Below are 25,294 nucleotides of genomic sequence, written 5' to 3'. Positions count from 1 at the left end.
TTGTTATTTTGTTCCACCGGAATGACTGGTTGTTTCTGCTCCTATGTCTGAACTGCTCTTCAGAAGAGGATACTAACTTGGGGACATTGCTCCTGTGTGGCTGGTCACCCTGGGGCGCTGAGATCTATTTCTCTGATATCTCTTGGTGACATTCTTGGCCAGATCTGGTCAAGAACGTTCAAGATTTTGTGGGTTCCTGCTCTTCCTGTACCTGTAAAAAGTCATCACAAGCCAGCAGGTCTGCTGCTGCCATTGCTGATACCCAGTTGCCCGTGGACTCACATTGCCATGGACTTTACTACAGATCTCCCAGCTTTTTCCGGCAATACAGTCAGCTAGGTGGTAACGGATTGCTTCTCTAAGATGTCCCACTTTGTTCCTCTGCCAGGTCTGCCTTCAGCTCCACGCCTTCCCAGCCAGTTTTTCCTGCACATCTTCCAGCTACATGGACTTCCCCTGCACATTGTCCAGTTTTTTTCCCATTTCTGGCGGTCTTTGTGCAGTCAAATGCAAGTTAAAGTTGGACTTCTCTTCTGCATATCATCCGCAGTGGAGTCAAGTGGAGAGGGTCAACCAGACTCTGGGTTGCTACCTACGGCACTTTGTTCGCTGCTCGTCAGGATGATTGGTCTTCTCTACTACTTTGGGCACCCGAGCAAACACAGTAGTCGCTACTTCAGGCGTCTGCCTGCACCAAAATCAATGCTGAAAAGAGACGCAGGCCTCCTCTAGTCTTCTCTCCAGGTGATAAGTTGTGGCTGTCTTCTAGATACGTCCAGCTGAACTTTCCCAGCTACAAGCTTGGTACTCGCTATCTTGGTCCATTTGTGGTACTGAAGTGCATCAATCCTGTGACCTATAAGCTCCAACTTCCTTCCACCATGCGCATCTCAAATTCCTTCCACATCTCCCTTCAGAAACCAGTCATTCTGAACCGCTACTCCCATCAAGTACCACCTCCAGCTCCTGATGCGGATTCCACAAATGTCTATGAGGGGAAAGAGGTCCTGGGTATGAAGTCAGTCGGAGGTTAAAGTTCTTTCTTGTTAACTGGAATTGGTTTGGCTGGAGGAGAAGTCTTGGGAAACCGAGGACAACATCCTGGATCGTACTCTACACAGGTTCCTCCAGTCCAAGAAGAGGTGGAGGCTGTCATGGGTGCCTCTGTGACCCATATCCCGGGTCACAGGCGCACCCGTGTACCTCCGTGTGCCCTCAGAGACAGCCTGGCTCTGTAAAATTTAAAGGGCCAGCGCGCCTACCCTGATAAATTCCAGCCCCTTCATGTGTCCCCTGCCGGATCTTTGTGCCTCATAGCTTTAGAGAAAGCTTGTATGATGCCCTGTGCGATTATCCTGATTTCCTCCTGAGACCTTGATTCTGTTCCTTTCCTCGCTCCTGTGCTGCCTGTCCTGACCTTCCGCTACTTCCTTGACTCTGATCCTGTGCTGCCTGTCTTGACCTCCTGCCTATCCCCGACCATGACCTTGCCTTACGATTCTGTACTTCGTCTTGGCCGCCACCACGGACAAAGTCGTGCCTGTGGAACGACCTGGTGGTACCGCGCCACAACAAGTCCAACCTGCTTTGCGACGGGCTCTGGTGAAAACCGGGTATCGCTTAGACTCTGATCCCAGGTGTCGGCTTACGTCATCGTCCACGTTGGTACAGAGGATCCACTACCCCTGATCCTGACACTAATTACTACTAATACAACTTTAATGCAACTTAAAAATTTGTGTCAGACCTGTATGATAAATAATGGTTGGGTTTGGTGGTAGCTTTTCATATGATTCTTGATCATCTAACATAAGATGTATTTGTGAAAAATATTTTCCTGATTTAGAACTACTACGGCCCGTCTTTATTCACCATTTTCACTAGTACTTCTATATATAGAATAAGGAAAAAAATATAAGCCCCAGAAAACATTTTATGGACTAGGAGCAGATAAAATCAGTTACATTAATTGCAACATCACATATGTAGTATATGTTTTTGAATGTACGTTGCGTGAAAAATATTACGTTGGATGTACTACCAGGAAATTTAAAATTAGATTCTTGGAACATCTGGGGTACATGAATAACAACAAAATGACATCGGTAGCTCAACATTTTACTGAGCTACATAATAACAATACCAAAGGTTTAAAAACATTGTTATTGACATCAACATAAAACATTACTTCTCAGTGAAGGTTTTGAGATTTTTCATTTAAACACTAGATTCCCACAAAGTCTTAATTTTAATGGAAACAAGTTGTTTTCATCATGGTCCTCTTTTTAGTAGCCCCTGTGTACAGTTTGTGGGATTTGGCCAACATACAGGCCCAGTTCCACAGACTTCACATGTTCATGTCTAGGTAGCCTTATTCCACTTGTGGCTGTCTTAATTTTCACCATAACCTGTTTCTAATTGACTTTGTTCTGGGCATGTAACTAGAGACTCAGCCATTCTAGAATATTGATTGATGAAAGATTTTTCTACATAATGGGGTTATCCGGGATTGAAGATTTTTACAGCAATAGCTCTGGGTGTTGTAACAACAAGAAACAACTTTCCTCTGGTGCTTCTGTCCAGTGAGACACAACCATAACCAGAAGCTCCACAGAGACGTTACTACTATGTACATTTACACTTATTAAAATGGATTGAGAAAAGACGCTGCCTAAATATTTCATAGTATACACCTTCACATCATTGTACAGTAGCAGCAATGACAATATTTGGATAAATACTTCACCTGTTTCCTATGTTTAGATAGAGTTGTGCAGCATGACACCAGTCGAATGCTCCTGTACGTGTGTCCACCCATCTCTTCAGCTCCAGGATGCATCTGTCTTGGATCTTTAGCACTATAATGTGCTTGAAAAATTCACAGGCTGAGTACAGATGATGAACCGCGGAACCCATGGAGAGGTCTATTAAGATATCTCCTTTAATATTACCTGTAGGAAAAATAACATACTTAAAATCAAATATATTAGCTGCAAGCGCTGTTCATGTTCTGCAATGTAATCCAAATTTTAGGAAAAATGATTCTGGAGTGAATGTTCACCTATCCAGCTCCCCACCTGCTGCTAGTACAATGCCAGCAGTAGGTATGGTCCTGGGTAGGATACAGCTGCCAGGAGTTAATTTTTTTCATAGTGATCCTGCTCCATACATTTTTAACGACATGTGACATACAGATGCTTATCTATTCCTTTACAGTTTCCTCTTCTTCTTCCCCCTCCCTTCTCCCTGCTTTTCCCCCTCAAGTTTGAATTCATGTCTACTTTTTAGTTCTACGATCTGGTACCTGGATCACTCCCAGACTGTTTACAATTTACTGCATACTTTGATTCATTTGCACTCTCCTCACCCTAGCTAACATTCCAGAAAATGTATGTATGGAGGGAATGTTATGGACATAGTTTTGCCCTCATGCAAATCACTGGTTAGACGGCACATGGAATAATGGGGCTCACTTACTAAGGGTCCGAATCGCGCACTTTCGTCGGGTCTCCGGGTCTCGTTTTCATGCGACAGAAATCAGGCGGTGTGGCCGCCGGACAACCCGTCGGATTCGGAAAAAACGCGGAATTAAAAAAAAAGATAGTGTCGCAAGAACAGAACTTACATGCACTGAGAAGAAGAAGGTGAACTCCGGTGGACCTCGGCGCAGCAGCGACACCGGGCGCATGGACCATAGTGAATCCCGGCAGACCTGAATCAGCATTGGAGAACGCGCCGCTGGATCGTGACTGGACCGGGTAAGTAAATGAGCCCCATTGTGTGCAATTTTGGGCACCAGTGTATAAAAAGGACATAGTAGAACTGGAACAGGCGCAGATGAGAGCAACCAAGATTATTAGGGGAACAGGGGAACTAGACTACAAGGACAGATTATAAAATTTGGGGTTAATAAGTTTAGAAAAAAGACGGCTGAGGGGAAACCTCATTACAATGTACAAATACCTGAACTGGCAGTACAAAGCTCTTTTTTGTTTCCTAGGCCTGTGACCAGTACAAGGGGTCATCCTCTATGCCTAGGAGAGGCGGTTCTGTCATCACCATAGACAGGGATTCTTTACTGTAAGTGTAATGATCTGGGTCTGATTTTGGAATCTAAGTGTTGAAACTTATTTGGGTATTGCAGGCAGGAATCGTAATCGGTGAAGCCAGAGGTCAGCACACAGGAGAAGCTTAGCAGTACAGAGGAGCAGGCAGGTATCGTAGTCAAGAGGGAGCCGGTGGTTGTTGCACAATAGAGAATTTAGTAGCAGGAGACAAGGAGACAAGCTAGAATACAGGCTGGAAGGTGAACTCCAGCGGACCTCTGCGCAGCAGCGACACCTGCTGGATATCAGGTGCACGACCTTAGTGAATCCCGGCAGACCCGATTCAGCGTCGGAGAGCGCGCCTCTGGATCGCAACTGGTCTGGTTAAGTAACTGTGCCCCAATGTGCTACTTGTTCAATACTTGTTCTTTATGCAGCACCTTTCTCCTTCGAATAACTCTTGGTCCAAATGTGCTTTTTTTGAGAAAATGTATTATGTACATGTTTGACCTTATACTCAAGTGGGAGTGCACAGGAAATGTAATGGTATAAAACCAATAAAATGTTTGTTAAGAAAGTCCTGTTTTCATTTAAAATAACAAATAGTGAAAAAGATAAAATCAGGAAATAAACACAATACATTAACTATTGCCACATCCTTAAAGAGAACCCGTCAGGCAAAATAACCCCCCTAAACTGTATTATCATAAACTGCCTTTAGAGAGCATTGCCCCTATCCCTTCATTGTCCCTCTACATGCCTGTAGGACAGGAGGAGGCTACTGGGGAACAGTGAAGGCTGGTGGGGGACAGTGAAGGCTGCTGGGGGACAGGAGGAGACTAGTGGGGGACAGGAGGACGCTAGTGGGGGACAGGAGGAGGCTAGTGGGGGACAGGAGAAGGCTGCTAGTAGGGGACAGGAGGAGGCTAGTGGAGGACAGGAGGAGGCTAGAGGACAGTGGGCTACAGGAGGAGGATAGAGGACAGGAGGATACAGGAAGAGGATGGAGGATACAGGAGGAGGATGGAGGATACAGGAGAATACAGGAGGAGAAGGCTGGTGGGGGACAGGAGAAGGCTGGTGGGGGACAGGAGAAGGCTGGTGGGGGACAGGAGAAGGCTGGTGGGGGACAGGTGAATGCTGGTGGGGGACAGGTGAAGGCTGGTGGGGGATAGGAGGAGGCTGCTGGGGGACAGGAGGCGACTACTGGGGGACAGTGAAGGATGCTGGGGGACAGGAGGAGACTACTGGGGGACAGGAGGAGGCTACTGGGGGACAGTGAAGGCTAGTGGGGGACAGGAGGAGGCTGCTGGGGGACAGTGAAGGCTGCTAGTGGGGGACAGGAGGAGGCTAGTGGGGGACAGGAGGAGGCTAGTGGGGGACAGGAGGAGGCTGCTGGGGGACAGGTGAAGGCTAGTGGGGGACAGGTGAAGGCTAGTGGGGGACAGGTGAAGGCTAGTGGGGGACAGTAGTAGGCTGCTGGGGGACACTGAAGGAGGCTGCTGGAGGACACCGGAGGAGGCTGGAGGACAGGAGCTGCAGGAGGAGGATGGAGGACAGGAGGAGAATGGAGGACAAGAGGAGGATGGAGGACAGGAGGAGGCTGGAGGACAAGAGGCCACAGGAGGAGGATGGAGGACAGGGGGGCACAGGAGGAGGATGGAGGACAGGGGGGCACAGGAGGAGGATAGAGGACAGGAGGAGGATGGAGGACAGGGGGGGCACAGGAGGAGGATGGAGGACAGGAGGCCAAAGGAGGAGGATGGAGGACAGGGGGGTGCAGGAGGAGGCCACAGGAGGAGGAGGAGGACAAGAGGCCACAGGAGGAGGATGGAGGACAGGGGGGCACAGGAGGATGATGGAGGACAGGGGGGCGCAGGAGGAGGACAGGAGGCCACAGGAGGAGGCTGGAGGACAAGAGGCCACAGGAGGAGGATGGAGGACAGGGGGGCACAGGAGGATGATGGAGGACAGTAGGCTACAGGAGGAGGATGGAGGACAGGGGGGCATAGGAGGATGATGGAGGACAGGGGGGCGCAGGAGGAGGACAGGAGGCCACAGGAGGAGGCTGGAGGTCAAGAGGCCACAGGAGGAGGATGGAGGATAGGGGGGCACAGGAGGATGATGGAGGACAGTAGGCTACAGGAGGAGGCTACAGAAGGAGGATGGAGGAAATGAGACTACAGGAGGAGGATGGAGGACAGGAGGAGGCTAGAGGACAGTGGGCTACAGGAGGAGGATAGAGGACAGGAGGATACAGGAAGAGGATGGAGGACAGGAGGACACAGGAGGAGGAGGATGGAGGATACAGGAGGAGGATGGAGGATACAGGAGGATACAGGAGGAGGAGGAGGATGGAAGATACAGGAGGAGGACAGGAGGATACAGGAGGAGGATACTGGAGGAGGATGGAGGACAGGAGGCAACAGAATGAGGAGGATAGGAGTGCAGATAGGATTATGTATACATTTGGGAGATTAAATAAAAGTGGAAAGGACGCGTGACGGCATGACGTAGGAGACGTCACGGCCGCTCCTCCCCCTTCTCTCCGCTGCCTCCGCTGCCTCGTCCGTCCTCGGCGTGGTGCAGGCGCCCGGTTCCTGTGTGTGTCCGGCGCCGCTACCCGAGTCCAGCGCTAGCATGTCTGTGGTGCGGTGAAGATGCCCAACAGCAGCATGAGGTACCTTCTATGATGTGTGGCTACCTAAGACACAGGGAGCCTGCACAGGATATTGGGAACCGGCAAGCATAGAGGGGCCTGAGTGTGGTCGGATCCAGCGTGACTCCTTTCCCAAGATGGATGGGTGCCTGACTTGGAGCGTGCAGAAGACCAACTAGGTGGATCCGTGAGTGCAATCTTCAACCTGATGTTTTCATGGGAATAAACACACCCTAATTGTCGTTTTAACAGCACTAACTTAAAAGTAGTCTTTGCCGGCTTTGCAACAGTAATAAGGATACGGTCTGCCTGGTCCCTTGGGTGAAATCCCCTTTAATGTGCATAAGCCTTGACTCAAGAATCAAGATTGCTAAAACGACTAACGACTAAAACAACTAACTTTTGAATTCACTGAGACTATGCTGTTTGCCACTAATTTGCCCCATGCTTGGTTAACATCTGGCTGACTGTGTTTAATGCTGCCTGTCTTCGACTACACGGATAAGGATACTAATTCATGACTAATACATGGCTGTCTGTGCCGAGGCGGTTTGCTACTAACCCTGTGACGATGTCTGGCGAACCCCTGTATAACACCGGTTCTCTATGAAACAAAGGGGGAATCCTCAATTAACCTTTAGCTGCTGGACCCTAACCTCTTTGTTTGATGGTTGATCGCCTTTATGTATGTCTGAAGGTTGCCACCCTGCATGTTATTAACAGTGGCTTTATATGAAGTAGATCTCTCTGCCTACTGAGGAATTAAAACTACTAACTTATGAGCAATATGTGACTGACCGCGCCTAGGCCTTTTGCTGCTAACTTGCTACTAATTCTGCTAATTTTGCTGCTAATTTGTTACTAATTTGGTGACTAAGAATGGTGACCTCCCTGTGGGATATTGACTTTAACCTCATATAAAGGAAAGGGGGATCCTCTAACCTTTCTGTGTATTGAAGTCCTGCTAGCCGCTACCCTCTGGTTCTTGGTCCAACGGCGCTTGTACTCTGGATCTTCTTTTCTTGTATGCATTGTTGATCTCGCTTGACCCGGTTACTGTTAACATAATTTCCTGTTAATAGAATAGGTTCCCTTAGACTGCAATCTAAGGGAATCAGGCAGGATTTTAGTAGCCAACTGTTGTAAAGGCCCGTAGTAGTAACGTGAAATTTGGGGATTGAGGAAGGTCTGGGTGAGGTGACCGGGTTATCTAGTGTGTCATCGACTACGTTACCGGGACCTGAGTGTGGAAGATTATGGGTCCCAAAGCTGCCCAACGGAAATCAGGGGGGGGGGGAAATGATAAGCTTTGGAAAGGATCCCCTGCCAAAACTAGACAAAACCCAAAAGAGCTAGAGAGGGGTATAGACGGGGGATCCAGATTTACGGCCCTGCAGGTGGAGGAATTACCAGGGGAATTGAAAGAAACACTACAACAGATTTTGGCAGCGGTTAAAGAAACGAAAGTGGCAGTGGAGGAATCAAAGGTGGTGATAGGCGACTTAAGTCAACAACTTGGCTCTCTACAATCAGAAGTCATGGTAATAAGAGACGAAATGAGTAAGCTTAGAGATAAATCTAAAGAAATGGAAAAGGACTGTAATAGTTTGGTTAATCAGATGAAAGATATGAGGAAGGAGATGGAGGAAAATAAACAGATTAATAAAAAACTACAAGAGAAAATAATTGATCTGGAAGATAGATCCAGAAGAAACAATATCCGTATAGTGGGTATCCCAGAGGGGGAAAGCGGTAGGGATCTATCGCAAACGATCCAGAAAGGGTTAATCGAGACCTTTGGAAGTGAATGTTTTTCGGCAGTTTTTGGAGTGGAAAGAGCGCACCGTATTCCGCTGAATAAGCCCCTCCCCGGTGCACCACCTCGCGCCATATTGGCAAAATTAATCAATTCCCAAGATAGGGATAAGATTTTACAGGAGAGCCGAAGGAAATCAGAAATAATCCTTAATGGTGCCAAAATAGCTATTTACCCGGATTTTTCGAGGGACACTCAGCTGCAAAGGGCCAGATTTAAAGGGGTTAAAAAAAGGCTTGCTGAGGCTCAATTACAATACGCTTTGCTATTCCCTTTTAAGCTACGGGTTATTTATAAAGATAAAGCACACTTTTTCTCCTCGCCAGAGGAGGCGGGAAAATGGCTAGATCAAGAGGGTCTGAAATAATTGATATGTGGGTAAATCTCACTGATGTTATTACGCTGGAGTCTTTATGAAGTAATACGTGGCCTATTCGGGGTCGGATGTGGGGTAGCGGAGGGAGGGGGGGATGGATGGCGTTAGGAGATGGTTGAGACCCGGAGTAGGAGGTATGAAAACGGGTCACTTGGGGGGGGAGGGGGTCCGCTGGGGTTGTGGGTTTTTCCCTTTTTTTTTTTTTTCTTTTTCTTTTTTCTCTTCTTTCTCTCGCTCTAAAAAGAAATGGGAAGTGAGGTTAAAATAATAACATGGAACATCAGAGGGTCCAGTGAGAAAATCAAAAGATGTCAGATATTTGATATTATCAACAAACACCAGCCAGCAATTGTTGCTCTGACGGAAACTCATCTGATCGAAGATCATGTCAGAAGATTTAGGAAAAATTGGATTGGGGAGGAATACCATTCATTTGGTACTATTTTTTCCAGAGGAGTGTCAGTTCTCATACATAGGAATATTGATTTTAAAATGGAAAAAAAGAGAATTGATAAAGAAGGCAGGTTTGTCTTTTTATACGGCACTCTGAAAGGAACTAAGATTACCATGGCTTTTATTTATATTCCCCCACCAGCATCTTTGGAGGTGATCAACTCCCTACTGAGATTCCTGGAAACTATTGAGGAGGCCCCCCTGGTGATAATGGGTGATTTCAATTTGGTAATGGATGAGTTTAGAGATCGATTTAATATGGCGCATGGATGGAAACCCTCCTTAAATAAAAAGAGTAAGCTCAGTCATTTATGTGAAAGCCTGGGATGGATGGACGTGTGGCGTTCACTTTATGGAAATAAAAGAGCATACTCTTGTATGAGCAAGACATACCAATCGCTGTCCAGAATTGATCTCTGTTTAGTTAATAAAGAATTTTTTGGGCTGATCAGGAAAATGACATATGAAAATATAGTGATCTCTGACCATGCTTTGGTTATGATCATTCTTAAAAATCAAGAAAGGGGGTATAGCCGGTTCAGATTAAACCCATATTGGATCACGATATTAGAACCTAAATTGGATATGGTTGGGGAAATGGAGTGTTTTTGGAAGAGAAACCTGGGAACCTCTGACTTGTTAACGGTGTGGGATGCCTTTAAATTATATATAAAAGGGACATATTCTAAACACATTAAGCAGGCAAAAACCTTATTTGGTAGAGAAGAGCAAAAACTGAAGGAGGAAATGCGGAATGCAGAGCAGGTATTACTGGAATCCCCATCGGAGGATGCAAGGGGGAAAGTAATTGAATGTAGGGATGCCCTCAGTAACTTCCTAAGACAGAAAGCGCAGCATAAGGTTTTTTTCAGGGACCAAAAACAATTTTTAGAACAGGGAAAATGTGGTAAAACCTTTGCAAGGATGATACAGAGCAATGGGAAGAATAGTGTAATCGCGGCACTTAGGGACAAGGAGGGGAAGGTAAACAGGGATCCAACGGAAATTTTAAAGATTCTTAGTGCATTCTATGAAGAACTATACCAAGCTAAAACCCCAGTAGTAGAAGGGGGAATTAAGAAGTACTTAAGTCATATACAGGGTCCCAAGATCACTCAGGAGGATAGGGTAAAACTGGATGCTCCGATTACGTTAGAAGAAATAAAGGCGGCTCTGTTCTCCTCAGGGAAAGACACTTCCCCAGGCTCAGATGGTATTCCATTTGCTTTTTATAGGAAATATCATGGTACCGTACTCCCTAAGCTGGAGATGGTCTTCAGAGAAATATTAGAAAGAGAAATGGTTTCGGGTTCGATGGCGGAAGCAGGTATTGTATTGATTCCAAAACAGGGAAAGGATCCCCTGGATGCAGCCTCTTATCGCCCAATTTCATTGCTCAATACCGATGTAAAAATCTTGGCAAAGGTTTTGGCGATGAGACTGCAACGAGTGATTAAAGATATTATACACCAAGATCAAAACGGGTTTATCCCAGGCAGATGTACGGGAGACTGCATCCAGAGGATGTACGCGGTCATTGAGATGGGGGGGGGGGGGGACTCCGCTCCATCCTGTCATTGGACGCGGTTAAGGCCTTTGACAGGGTGGAGTGGGGTTTCCTCTGGGAAACCCTTGAATGGTTTGGAGTGGGTCCAAGGTTTATCAAGTATATAAGATGCATGTATAATGCTCCAGTAGCTAGGGTAAGAACAGCAGGGAGAGAGTCGGAGACTTTCCCTTTATCATGCGGGACCAGGCAGGGGTGCCCCCTTTCCCCACTCCTCTTTGCCATCTACATTGAACCATTGGCTATTCAGATTAGAAGTGAAGAGGGTATACAAGCGGGTGGATGTGGGGACCCCAAAGATAAAATCTGTCTATACGCCGACGACCTGGTTTTGTATGTGAGCAACTCTCCATCCTCGATTCCAAAAGCGATCCAGGTAATTGAGGAATTTGGTAGTCTTTCGGGGCTCGATATTAATTGGGGTAAATCCGTTATGTTACCTTTGGATCAGGAAACCAAGGAATGGGCTAGAGGGAACTGTGGAATTTCATGTAAAGAAAAATTCCGATATTTGGGGATTGAAGTCTCCGGGAACATCCAGGAATTTGATAAACTGAACCTACAACCATTGATTGGATTGGTAAGGGGAAAAATTAATTGTTGGAGCAAACTACCACTCTCCCAGGCCGATAGAATTGGGATAATAAAAACGATCCTGCTTCCCCAGGTGCTGTATACCCTGTCATCTTCCCCTATTTGGATAGAGGAGTCCTATTTCAAGCTGATGGAATCCATTTTGAATGAGCTGATTTGGGGTCGGAAAAAAGTGAGAATGAAAATGCAGTCTTTATATAGCCCAATTGGAGAAGGAGGTTTGGGGATCCCCTTTTTTAGAGGGTATTTTTTGGCCGCGCAGGTAGCACGCTTAGTAAAATGGAAGGAGACACACTGGCTTAATAAGCTGGTGGTTTGTTCAGAGGGTAAGGTGAGAACTATTTTTGAATTTTTGGAAAGTTACCTGGGGAGGGAAGAACCGTTTAACAAATGGACATTATGTAAGACAATAACAAAGGCCTGGAAGGCATATAAAAAGATTCTAAACATTACAGGATTTATAGAAGAGTCTCCGATCTGGTTCAATGAGAACCTGGGGGAAATAGATAAAGTACCAGACAGGATATTTTGGGAGAAACTTGGAGTGAGATATGTAGGACAAGTATGGAAGGAGAATAAGATTAAATCTTTTAGGGCATTACAAGAGATATATGGGTTAAGAGAAAAGGATTGGCTACGATACGAACAATTAGCACATGCACTAAAAGAAGATGCACATAAAGAGAATATACATATAGGAACACATGTGGGTCTAAATCTGGTGATGTTGGGAGGGACAAATAGGAAATTGATTTCTAAATTATATAAATATATGGTGGATGGAATGGCACAATCGGAGGGAAGTAAAGTAAAAAGTAAATGGGAAAGATTGATTGGACCCATAGGGGACGTAGAATGGGGTAGGATTCAGAAGAATATTAAAAAAGGGTCAATAAATATAAATCACAGGATAATACACTTTAAGTTGGTGCACCAAATATATTACACGCCACAAAGTTTATCAAAAATGGGGGTTAAGTCGAACTCCAGATGCTGGAAATGCGAAACTCTGGATGCTGACTTTTATCATGTGGTCTGGGGATGTCAATTAGTAAGGGGGTTCTGGGAAAAGGTATTTGGAAAAATCTGTAGTGTTCTGGAGATTAGGTTGAATATGAACTTGTATACGGCGGTTTTGGGTTTAATAGAGAACCAAGATATAGAAAGGAAACATGGCAAACTTATTCTCAGATTAATGAATCTGGCTGGTGTTTGCTTGGCTCGAAATTGGGGATCAAAAAACCTCCCTACCTTGGAGACATGGTATAATCTCTCACTTTTAATTAAAAACTATGAAAGAAGTATGTTTGGGAAAATCGGCGCCTTAGGGAAATGGGAAGGAATTTGGGCCAAATGGAATTAGAAAGAGCGAAAAGTACATTATTTACACATATGTTTTTTTTGTTTTTTTTTTTCTCTCCTCAGCGGACTGAGGGAGGGGGGTGGCGGGGGGGGGGGGGGGGGGTTGGAATATGTTACAATGTTTATATATTTAGCTGGCTTACCGACTAGGAGAATTAGTAGGATAAGGATATATTTATGTAAAGCCGCTTATGTTTTGTATATGAGCCATATTGATTACTAATCGAAATAAGAGGGCTCACCCATTTGGAGGGCATATATGAGAAATAACTTGTACAATTTGTGTATATAACAGTATGTCTTCCTTGTGGTTTCTCCTTTTTATGTGCATGATAAATATTTTCTAATAAAGTTTATTTATTAAAAAAAAAAAATAAAAAAAAAAATAAAAGTGGAAAACCAAATGTAAAGGGAGGATAACATTAAAGAGGGGTTTTATAAAAGGAGTATTTCCCAAAAAATTTTAAAACATTAAATAAACTGATATTAATGGGGTATTGCCATAATCACAAAATACTTATGTCTTATAGTGAAATGTAGAAAATAAAAAAATATATAATTGACCAAAGTGATACATTTTATGATCCTCCAAAAGAAAGAGTTAATAACATTCCAATAATGAAATACTGAAATCTTGTCCCGCAAAAAATACAGCCCTCATTTGAATTAATTAGCAGAAAAATAAAACATTTATTAAATGTACCAATAATAGGCACAAAAATTGCCACCTTTCAAGAGAAAAGTGTCTGGGGCACAGAGATAATTGCATAACTAATATATACGCCGTGTATATTAGTCGCATTAATGAAAAAGGTACCCAAGAATCCCCCCCAACACTAGAGGTTACATAGAGCAGAATCTGGACATCCTATATCAGTGATGGCTAACCTATGGCACTGGTGCCAGAGGTGGCACTCAGAGCCCTTTCTGTGGGCACTCAGGCCATCACCAGAGATGACTCCACGTATCTTCCTGCAGTCCCAGACAGCCCAGGACTTGCTGTGCACAGAGCTATTTTAAAGTGACAGCTCTACCTGAGACTATTTTCTGCTTTATTGGTGTCCTCAGGTGCTGGTATCAATGAAAGCTGTGACAGAAGGGAGTATAAATCACAAATTAAATTTTTGTGTTGGCACTTGTGATAAATAAGTGGGTCTTTGTTGTAGTTTGGGCACTCGGTCTCTAAAAGGTTTGCCATCACTGTCCTATATAATATCTTCATTTGAATTCACATGCTTAGTTCAGTACTGCTTGCTCAGTGTTCAGGCCACATGTTCCTGCGTCCAACTGGCATCACACTTGTTCTAGTGTAAGGTGCCTAAGTTTTACAAGGGGAAGGAGGAGGGCTATGAGCGTGAGAGTTGGTATTTAAAATTTCACAATAAATAAATTGGGGTTATAATTATCCTAGTCCACTGTGAAATAGGATGTTTATCCACACACAATAAATTAATTGTGAACCATCCTTTATTTTATTTTTTACAGCCCGTCCTTCCTGAGTATATACGCAAGACATTTCTGTTCAACACTTCACCTCTCACTTTTATAAACCCCAAAGAATAAAAATAGATAACTTACCTCAATTACACAAGTCTATCTAGTCACATCATTCATGAGTTTCGGGCTTAAATTCTTATCCCCAGAGTAAATCTGCAAAATGACCACTAGATGCCCTCAGAGTACATCCACACTGATGCAGGAACCAATCTAATTTTGATCCCGTCAGGCCACCTTACTTGTAGTTTCAAGAACTACCCCATATTTGTAGTTCTCAACTCCCCTTGTACAGCATTAGCCACGCCAGTGGATCCACACTTGGTCCGTCGGGGCCTCCGTAGTTGTAGTTCCAAGGGCAGCTTCATTTTTGTAGTCCTAGGACTCTGATCTAATCATGCTGGATAAGTAATCATATTTATGTTTTTACTGTGATAAATGCCATGTATTTCACCTGCTAATACTTGATTTTATTTTTAACCTATTTTAACTTGTTGTAAGTAATGGTTTGATGTCGCCACTGGCCCACCTGTCCCCATGCGGTTCTGGGCCGGGAGTCTCACTGGTGGACTTCCTGTTTGTTTGATTGCTCCCTGTCATCTATAAATGTCAAGCAGCTAATTGTATGTCAAGGAATCTGAGGAAGCCCTAAGTCCTAGTGCGAAACGTGTTATTCCAATTTTTAATTGTAAGAACCTTTTATTGTTTTATCGCCATTTATGGCTTAAAGGGGTATTCTCATCTGGCCATTCACATTCAGTTTCATTAATCTGTCAAATATAAACATTTCTTCAATGGGATGTTATTAAAAAAAAATGTTCCTGTGTGAAGATATTTTCTCATAAATGTAGTGATATGGTCCCTTAGAAACAAGATAGCTTCCTCGGTTACAACCACCCCGCACTCTGGCAGCAACGGCCAGGCATGCACTATTGAGTCCTGCCTGACCATCTGGATTCAGCGTTCATTACTACAGGACGGTTGTAGGATATGCAGTAACTCCCGGGCATTTCATATACAAAAACTTTTTGTTTCTTTGTGCAATCCCTCCAGCAGAGGTGGCCGTATCCAGGGACACAGCCTTGTGTCTAAGGGACCATATGACTACATTTATGAGAAATTATCTTCACATGGGAACATTTTTTTAAATGACATCTAATTGAGTAAATGTTAATATATGGCAGAATAATTAAACTGAATGTGAATGCCCAGATGAGAATACCCCTTTAAATAAAAAAGCCTTTTTTAAGGAAAAGCTTCCGAATAAGTCAGCGCCTGTCTCATGTCCCAAAACTTGAGGAGAACATCAACGCACCCCATTCGGATGCTTTTGAATACTGTGTACTGTTTACAGGAGAGTGAACAGCGGGACCGGGCAGCGGCTTTGAGCATTGTTACAGGCATCAAAAGGAGTTGTGCCCTTGATGCACAACTCTCAGAGGTGAGTGGAATACCACAACACTGATAATCATGTTATCAAGGGTAATACACCATAGGAGAGCTCTCTGTCTCCTCTTGTCTCTCCACTTCGTTCCTATATCTAGATAAAGACTACTGGCATAGATATCTCTTTGTTACGCACATGTTTCACCGAGAGCACTTGGTCTGCAGTGTAGTATAACTGCCACCAGTCATTCTTCAGTGTAGTATACCTGCCATTATTCCGTCCACAGTGTAGTATAACTGATACCAGTGATACAATTGTCATTAATCCTTCCACAGTATATTGTAATTGCTGACACTGGTAAGCATTGAGTCTAGTGTAAAGTATCCTCATAGGGGTTTGGGGTCTAAGAGGTAAAAATAGGTGCACTGAGGCTTTTGGAGCTTGTTAACAGCAGGTGGCATAGCCTCTTAGGTAAATTGTGGGTGGATTGCCCAGGAGTAGTGTAAAGACAGAATGTGAGCTGAGGGCACCAGGGAAATATTAGGGGGGCTATGGGGGTGTCTTCAGACATTCAACTGGCTATGGGGAGCTTGGACAGACATTAGGTTGGCTACAGGGGTGTGACAGACAAAGTGTGTTATGGGTGTTCATAACGATTTTAGGTTGGATTTGGGGTGTAGGTCGACTTTAGGTAAACTAGGTGAATGTGAGCAGATATTAATTGGGCAGACATGGAAGGAAGACTATTTGGCTTTTGGATCACAGGTAGCTTGAGCTTTGGATGCCATGCCCCTTTTGCAGAACTGTGGAGTTGCCAGTATAGAGGAATGTGCTGGAAGTGACCTCATTTTCATAACTGCACCTTTGTGAAGTATATAGAGAATATTTAGTGAGCATTTTGACCTTCAGAAATGGAACTAATTTTATTTCTAGTAGTGAATCCACAGCTGAATAAACTGAAGTTAAACTTCCTTTTTCAAGAATAACACAATTTCACTGCACAATATGCCCACCTTGTGTTATACATCAAAATGTTCACTAAGATAACCCATGTAAAGTAAGAGACTTGTGCAGTAAGTGTCTCTGTCAATGAAATTACATATTTGTAGAAGAAACACAATCTTAACTAGGTACAAGACATTTTACCTAAACATTTAAAAGCTACTCTGGGCTCGGTTGCTCCCTGCATCCCTTGATAACTACACCCTACAACATCCTTTCAGGACCTGAATCCAAATAGTGCTGACACTGACTGCAGGTATAATGCTTTAAATGTTGCAGGAAAAGCTGCCCACAGAATGCAATTGCCAGTGCATGATGCCCGTTGCCATTTTGGCAGCGTTCTTAGGGAGCAAATGGGCGGGTAGGAATGGAACATGGACTTCTGACTAAGGTCCACATTCATGTTCTTCAGTCATAAATTCAAACTCGGTTTGACCTCAAACATTGCGATTCAGCTCCGCTCATCTCTACTTTGTAGTGTTCTTTTAATTTTGAGCCCTGGCTTTTGCCACTATAGCAATTTGTGACCACATGTAGGTGATTTTCATATGCATATTAATTGATTGTGGTGTACAAATCTTCAAACTTTTGGTAAAAATAAAATTGGAGATATAGTCATGTAAAATTTTTACAGGCCATTGCTTATTAATTCCTTAATACCACTAGTTGTGTTCAAATGCTACCTATAACACTATATCTTAATACATTTTCTATAATAGTGCCCCACTTTTATTATTCGGCTACAACTGTATATGGTGTACGGTGTACACCATCAGGATGCTGGCATTTCTCTCTTTTTTTGATTTCTGTGTAATTGATAACTACACATTCTAGATTTCTATCCTACACTCATCTGATGAGCCCATAAACTTTGGGTGAAACACTTAGAGATTATGAGAAATTTAATACTACATGTTTGTAGCAGTATAGGGCAATAGCCTAGGTTAGCAAATCACCTGGCTAGGCAGTGTTAACCTAGTGCAGTAGCAGACAATACTCCTGTTGCTATCATAATTGAGTCTTATGTTATTTTGCGCTTGGCAACCCCTGTTGATACATCTTGGGATTTCTATGTTGGAAGTCATGCATTGTAAAACATACACTCACCGGCCACTTTATTAGGTACACCATGCTAGTAAAGGGTTGGACCCCCTTTTGCCTTCAGAACTGCCTCAATTCTTCGTGGCATAGATTCAACAAGGTGCTGGAAGCATTTCTCAGAGATGTTGGTCCATATTGACATGATGGCATCACACAGTTGCCGCAGATTTGTCGGCTGCACATACATGATGCGAATCTCCCGTTCCACCACATCCCAAAGATGCTCTATTGGATTGAGATCTGGTGACTGTGGAGGCCATTTGAGTACAGTGAACTCATTGTCATGTTCAAGAAACCAGTCTGAGATGATTCCAGCTTTATGACATGGCGCATTACCCTGCTGAAAGTAGCCATCAGATGTTGGGTACATTGTGGTCATAAAGGGATGGACATGGTCAGCAACAATACTCAGGAAGGCTGTGGCGTTGCAACGATGCTCAATTGGTACCAAGGGGCCCAAAGAATGCCAAGAAAATATTCCCCACACCATGACACTACCACCACCAGCCTGAACCATTGATACAAGGCAGGATGGATCCATGCTTTCATGTTGCTGACGCCAAATTCTGACCCTACCATCCGAATGTCACTGTAGAAATCGAGACTCATCAGACCAGGCAATGTTTTTCCAATCTTCTACTGTCCAATTTCGATGAGCTGGTGCAAATTGTAGCCTCAGTTTCCTGTTCTTAGCTGAAAGGAGTGGCACCCGGTGTGGTCTTCTGCTGCTGTAGCCCATCTGCCTCAAAGTTCGACGTACTGTGCATTCAGAGATGCTCTTCTGCCTACCTTGGTTGTAACAGGTGGCGATTTGAGTCACTGTTGCCCGGTTTGAACTGCAGGAGATTGTCTTGACCATGTCTACATGCCTAAATGCACTGAGTTGCCGCCATGTGATTGGCTGATTAGAAATTAAGTGTTAACGAGCAGTTGGACAGGTGTACCTAATAAAGTGGCCGGTGAGTGTATATATTCATAGTCAAGTCCCTACTTTCTGTGTTGATATTCAATCCCATTCTCACACTTATGCATCAGTATATTTTAAACATTGGAGTATCATTCTAACTATTTCTAATAAAAGTTATATTTTATCTCCTATTTACTACTTTAGCGACTCCCTACAATATTCATATTTACGGGTATTGTACTATAAGTGCTTATCAGTGACTCCCCTTTTTTTTATTTTTACGGGCCATTGCTTATTAATTCTTTGAAACGCTAGTTGGGTTAATATGCTACCTATAACCCTTTAGAAATACCTTATTAAATTTTTCCAAATCGTGTCCCACTTTTATTATTTTTTTCTGTTATGATATCTCAGAGGGGTAGCATCATTGACCTGAAATCTAGTCCAGGAAAATCTGTCCTCCAAAAGCATAATGAGCAGCTTTCTTTTTATGTCCTGCTCAGTGCCAGTCCAGCAGTTTCCAAAGACATGTAGGGTATTTCGAATTAAATTTTTCAACAAAATGTGGGGTGATTTTCCCCTTTATTTCTTAGCAAAAATAAAAATTTGGAGGCTAAAGTGACATTCTTTTGCATAATTTTTGGGGGGAAATGTTAATAATCAAAAATTGTGGGGTTAAAATGCTTTTGCTCAAAATCTGCCCTACAAAAACATAATGGTGCTCTTTCCCTTCTGTACCTCTTAGAATGCAGAGGCATTTAGGCATAAATACGTGTGTTTGGTATCTAGTAACCCATGTTTGCCTTCTTAACTGACAAAATACTTGTTACTGGTTTTAAAAAGGAATCTTTAATGTCCAAGTGCTTCTGCATTCGGGAGTAACTCAGCCTCAAGCTGCATTCACACTATGCAAACATGCTTCACCTAATGCATCACCAAACTCAGATGCTTTATGAACTGAAAGGATGACAGGATTGTGATATTTGTATTACCTCTGAAAAATTAATTATAATGAAAAACGCATTGCACTTGCATTGGACGTCCATGTGTCTCAGGCCCCTTCTACACTTGTGTTTTTCACGCGCGTGTTCTGCGTGTGCTTTTGACCAACAGAACTTGCATTGAACTCTGACCCATTGTAATCAATGAGTCTTTTCAGTCGTTTCCACACTTGCGTTGCAGATCACGTCAGAGTTTGATGAGGGTGCGATCAGCATTTGGTCAGTGAAAAACTGACATTTTTCATCAGAGTTCAATCAGTTTTCAGTTAGAGATTGTTCAGTGTCTCAGTTTTTCACGCAAGTGAAAAGGAATCGGGACTGAGGTCTATCTTTTCTATGGCAATTGATGTGTGAAAAACGCATTGCACTTGATTGGGACTTGCATGTGTCTCAGAGTGCAATGCGTTTTTGATGCATCTCCATAGACTTGTATGGTGCGTTTTTCAAGCGTGTGATTTGCAAAAGTAGAGCATGTCGAGATTTAAACGTGCGTAAAAAAAATAAAGTCTGCAAAAGCCTATTGATTACAGAGTGCAATGCAAGTTCTGCGTGTCTTTATATCTCAGCATGCTCTACTTTTGCAAGTCACACGCATGAAAAATGCACCATACAAGTCTATGGAGACGCATCAAAAACGTCTTGCACTCTGAGACACATGCAAGTCCAATGCAAGTGCAATGCGTTTTTCACGCATCAATTGCCATAGAAAAGATAGACCTCAGTCCTGAGTCCTTTTTACGTACGTTATCTGCGCGTGAAAAACGCATTGAAATTGCATTGAAAATGCATTGAAAACACGCTTGAAAAATTGAGACACCAAATAAACTCTGACTGAAAATTGATTGAACTCGCACCCTGATCAGACTCTGACGTGGCAATGCGTTTTTGATGCATCTCCATAGACTTGTATGGTGCGTTTTTCACGCGTGTGACTTGCAAAATTAGAACATGCTGAGATTTAAACGTGTGTGAAAAAAAATGCAAGTCTGAAAAAGCCTGTTGATTACAATGGGTTGGATTGCAGTTTTTGACTGTCTTTTTTCCATCTGCTACTTTGATCATTTATCTATCTCACTTTTCTTTTTTTTCAGATCTTTTTTTGAGATGTTTGTTACAAATGTCTCAAAAATGATGCACAAATGTCTCAAATCATTTCTTTCTGTTTTCCAAAGTTTTCCTTTAAGTATGGTTTTGCTAACGTTGCAAGTTTTAGTCAATTTGAAATGATAAATGTCATTTGCAATAAATGTGTCTTACTGATGAAAGACAAATTTCTGGCGGACATTTTAAAATGTCCTCAGAAAAGCGCAAAAATTACAATGTGCCAAAAAAAGTCTCAAAAAAGACAGAAAAAACAGGAAGAAATATAAAAGTAAATGACCCTCTGAGGGTGCATTCACATGATGCGTTTCGTCACGTTTTTTGATGCATTTCAAAGGCTTCAGCCTTGATCACATGCTAAGTTTACATTGTATTTTAGAAAATGCAGTGGAAACGCGATGTAACCTAAATATGTGATCAAGGTTGAAGGCTTTGGAATGCGTCAAAAAAGCATCAAAAAAGGCTACGCCATACATGGTTTGAAAGCACCCTGAGACACTGAACATACTCTGACTGATAAAACTGATTGATCTCTAAAAAATGTCAGTTTTTCGTTGACCAAACCCTGATCGCAAAGTCATCAGACTTTGCTGAAGCTCTAGCAATGCTAGTGTGAAAGGGGCCTCACAAAGCCCAGACAAAGTTAACATTAGACAGACTGGTGCAGTGGTGATTAATTAAGACGTAGATGAAATAAGGTAGTGTTCAGACAGCTGCGGAACTGAATGTAAATTAAATACAAATCATAATCAGCACTGTATATTCTGCCACCCTTTACCTGCAGAGGATGGCAAAGATTTTACATGTACAATTGTTAAATATACTTTCTGAATTCATCTCACTGACTACTTGTCAAAATTAAACACTGGTAAATGTGCTTCATGGTCATATGATGTCACACAGATCCACGGCTCGTTATAACTAACTTATTTCATTATTAGCTCTTTAGTTGTCATTTGTACATCAGATTTATTAAAGTGGCTTAGACAGTTTTATAAATGTGGCACGTGAGGTGTTCATGTCTGTCGTTGATTAGTAACTTTTTGACTCACTAATTTGGCTCAACTAGTTCCTATGTTTTAACTGCATCAGGAGTAAATTTGGGTCTTACATATGACCTACATGTCTATACATTTCTAACCAAGACAGTAGGTAAGGATGGACAGATTTCTAGTTAAAACCTTTTCAATGCTTACAAAGGAAGAAAACACAAAAAAACTATTTTCTTAATTATACTTGGCAAATCTTTCCCTTTAGGTTCTATACTGGTGCATCTTTGTTGCTCTTTCTCTTTCACATTTAGAAAAAAAAGTTTACTAAGTATGCATTCAATTGTTTGCAATTATTCAAAAGTAATGACTAATTATGTTACATACCCAAATGGAAAGTTTTTATAAGTTGTTCAATGGGAAATATTAACGTATCCTCTCCAAAGATCATTTGAGCTTTATCTGAAAAAAATGTGTCCAGATGTTCTCTGGTATCACAGCCATGTACATGGTAGAACTTGTAGTTGCTGGAATCCATTGTTTTCTCTTGTGCTGCAGACAAAGTGACTCCCTCTATACTGGTGCTCCAGGTACTTATATAGTTCTATTCATGAGCCTGTCATGGGAGCATGGGTCCACGTGTAGAATAAATAACATTTAAATAAACAACCCCTTGGGCTAGTTTATATTTGGCCTTAAAGGGCACCTACCACCACAAATCTACCTATAAAGGTAGATTGGGTGGTAGGTGGATCAATGGGACGTGAGGATAGCCCTTTTAAGGGCTAATCCTCACGTCCCCACACTTTTTTGATAACTTTTATTATCCCTATATTCAAATTTACTTATGCGGCTACTGGGGCGTGGAGTAGCCGCATCTGAGGTTACACGAGGTGGCTACTCCACGCCCCGGTAGCCACTTTACCCCTCCTACTCACCCATCTTCGGCGCGCAGCAGCTCCATTTTCTGTTAAGTGGTAAAACGCAGTTCAAAACTGTTGTTATATTTTGATAGATATGGCATTTTCGGACACGGAGATACCTAATGTGTTTATGATTTTTGATGTTTATTAACCACTTCGTGACCGCCCGCCGTGTATTCACGGCGGCGGTCGGGTCGCGCTGCATGGAGAGGGCTCACGGGCTGAGCCCTCTCCATAGCCAGTAAGTCTTTGCTGCATATTGCTAGCACCGATCGCGGGTGTTTTCACAGTGATGGCTGCCGGCAAAGCTGCCGGCAGCCTCAAAAAGATAGCGGCGCATGGGCGCCGCCATCTTACCTGGGGTCGCCGCTCCGTCTCCATGGTAGCCTCGGGTCTTCCGAAGACCCGAGGCTATTTCGTTTTAACCCCTTAATTACAATGTGCTACAGGAAAACTGTAGTATGGCAGTATATGATAGGATCGATCAGACAACCTAGGGTTAAAGTACCCTAGGGAGTCTGAAAAATAGTTAAAATAAAAATAAAAAAAAGTTTAAAAAAAATTATAATAAAAAAAACTAAAATTTCAAATCACCCCCCTTTCCCTAGAACTGACATAAATATAAATAAACGGTAAAAATCATTAACACATTAGGTATCTACGCGTCCAAAAATGCCCGATCTATCAAAATATGATAACGTTTTTTCAATGCGTTTAACCCCGTAACGGAAAATAGCGCCCAAAGTCGAAAATGGCACTTTTTTTCCATTTTGAAAAATATAAAAAAATCTATAAAAAGTGATCAAAAGGTCGTACAGTCCTAAAAATGATATCATTGAAAATATTATCAAATTTCGCAAAAAATGACCCCACCCACAGCTCTGTACACCAAAGTATAAAAAAGTTATTAGCGCCAGAAGTTGGCAAAATCAAAAAAATAATTTTTGTAAAGGAGGTTTAATTTTTGTAAATGTATGAAAACATTATAAAACCTATACAAATTTGGTATCCCCTTAATCGTACCGACCCAAAGAATAAAGTAGACATGTCATTTGGGGCGCACAGTGAAAGACGTAATATGCAAGCCCACAAGAAAATGGCGCAAATGCGTTTTTTCACCATTTTCACTGCATTTGGAATTTTTTTCCTGCTTCCGAGTACGTGGCATGGGATATTTAATACCATCACTATGAAGTGCAATTTGTTGCGCAGAAAACAAGCCATCACACAGCTCTTTACGTGTAAAAATAAAAAAGTTATAGATTTTTGTAGGTGGGGAGTGAAAAATGGACATGAAAAAACAGGAAAGGGCCCGGTCCTTAACCGGTTAATATTTATATCAGTTCTAGGGAAAGGGGGGGTGATTTGAATTTTTAGGGTTTTTTTACTATCATTTTTTTTTTAACTTTTTTATTTTTACTTTTACTATTTTTCAGACTCCCTAGGGTACTTTAACCCTAGGTTCTCTGATCGATCCTATCACATAGTGCCATAATACAGTATGGCAGTATATGGGGATTTTCCTCCTCATTCATTACAATGAGCTGATAGCATGTTGTAATGAATGGGTTAAAACGAGACAGACCTTCGATGACGGGAGCGGCGATCCGCGGCAAGGACATTGGCACCGCCATCTTTTTGAAGTTGCCGGCAGCATTGCCGGTGGGGATCGTCGGGAAAACACTCACAATTGGTGCCTTTCTGCCCTTTCTAAGCATTTGCATAAAAATATAATTGTGTGTTATAACTAACCTTGCACCTTGAGAAAATCCTGGGGTAGTCACAGGGCTGGACTTTGGTGTGAATGCATTTCAAAAAACAACATGTGCCTTGTCTATGTTACTTCCTCCTCAGATCTTTACCACCTTTGTGCTCCTGCACAGCCCCACCTCCTGCTCTTTCTCAGCGGTCACAGCCTGGTCAGCCTGACATCAGTGGGGGTGAGATGAGCTGTACAGGAGCACAAAGATAGAGGCAGCCTGCAGCTCAGACAAGTCACATGTTTTTTTTTTTTAAATGCATCCAACCCTGACTACCCCAGGATTTTGTCAGGGTGCAAGGTAAGTTATAAAATACAATTATATTGTAATGCAAATGCTTAGAAAAGGCAGAGAGGCATATTTGCACTGTAGGTGGCTTTTACCATCTGTTTTTAGTGAAAATGAGGTCCCTGGTGACAGGTTCCCTTTAAGCATGAGAAACTCTGCTTTATTTGCAAGTCACACATGTGAAAAAATCCCCAATACAAACCTATGGAGAAGCTTCAGAAATGCATTGCACTTTCGGACACATTCAAGTGCAATGCGATTTTCACTGATTGATTGCTATTGTAAAGATAGTCATGAGTCTTTTTTACGCCTGTTTTATGCATGTTGTCTGCATGTGAAACACACAGTATAAACTGATCAAACATGCGTGTGAAAAACAAAGATACTGAACAAACTCTGACTGAAAACTGATGTACGTTTTTTACTGTCCAAACCCTGATAGCACTCTAATCAGACTCTGATGAAACT

At 42.8% G+C, this 25,294-nt stretch overlaps 1 protein-coding gene and 1 long non-coding RNA gene across 2 annotated transcripts in view; one reads left to right on the top strand and one right to left on the bottom strand.

Annotated features, from left to right (window-relative positions):
• The window catches only part of LOC140135196 (nicotinamide N-methyltransferase-like), a 30,843-nt gene extending 8,405 nt beyond the window's left edge, over positions 1 to 22,438 (bottom strand). Inside the window, exons 1-2 of the mRNA XM_072156350.1 lie at positions 22,243 to 22,438; positions 2,747 to 2,951 (exon numbers count right to left, since the gene is read on the bottom strand). Of these exons, the coding sequence (XP_072012451.1) occupies positions 2,747 to 2,951; positions 22,243 to 22,393 (356 nt within the window). The 5' untranslated portion in view covers positions 22,394 to 22,438. The remainder of the gene's footprint in view (positions 1 to 2,746; positions 2,952 to 22,242) is intronic.
• The window catches only part of LOC140135198 (uncharacterized), a 59,458-nt gene continuing 49,883 nt past the window's right edge, over positions 15,720 to 25,294 (top strand). Inside the window, exon 1 of the long non-coding RNA XR_011856485.1 lies at positions 15,720 to 15,808. This is a non-coding gene — a long non-coding RNA (uncharacterized lncRNA). The remainder of the gene's footprint in view (positions 15,809 to 25,294) is intronic.

This window comes from Engystomops pustulosus, chromosome 6 (genome assembly GCF_040894005.1).
Source record: "Engystomops pustulosus chromosome 6, aEngPut4.maternal, whole genome shotgun sequence".
NCBI lineage: Eukaryota > Metazoa > Chordata > Amphibia > Anura > Leptodactylidae > Engystomops > Engystomops pustulosus.
The sequence above is the reverse complement of the archived record's forward strand: the minus strand, read 5'-3'. Positions and strand labels throughout refer to the sequence as shown.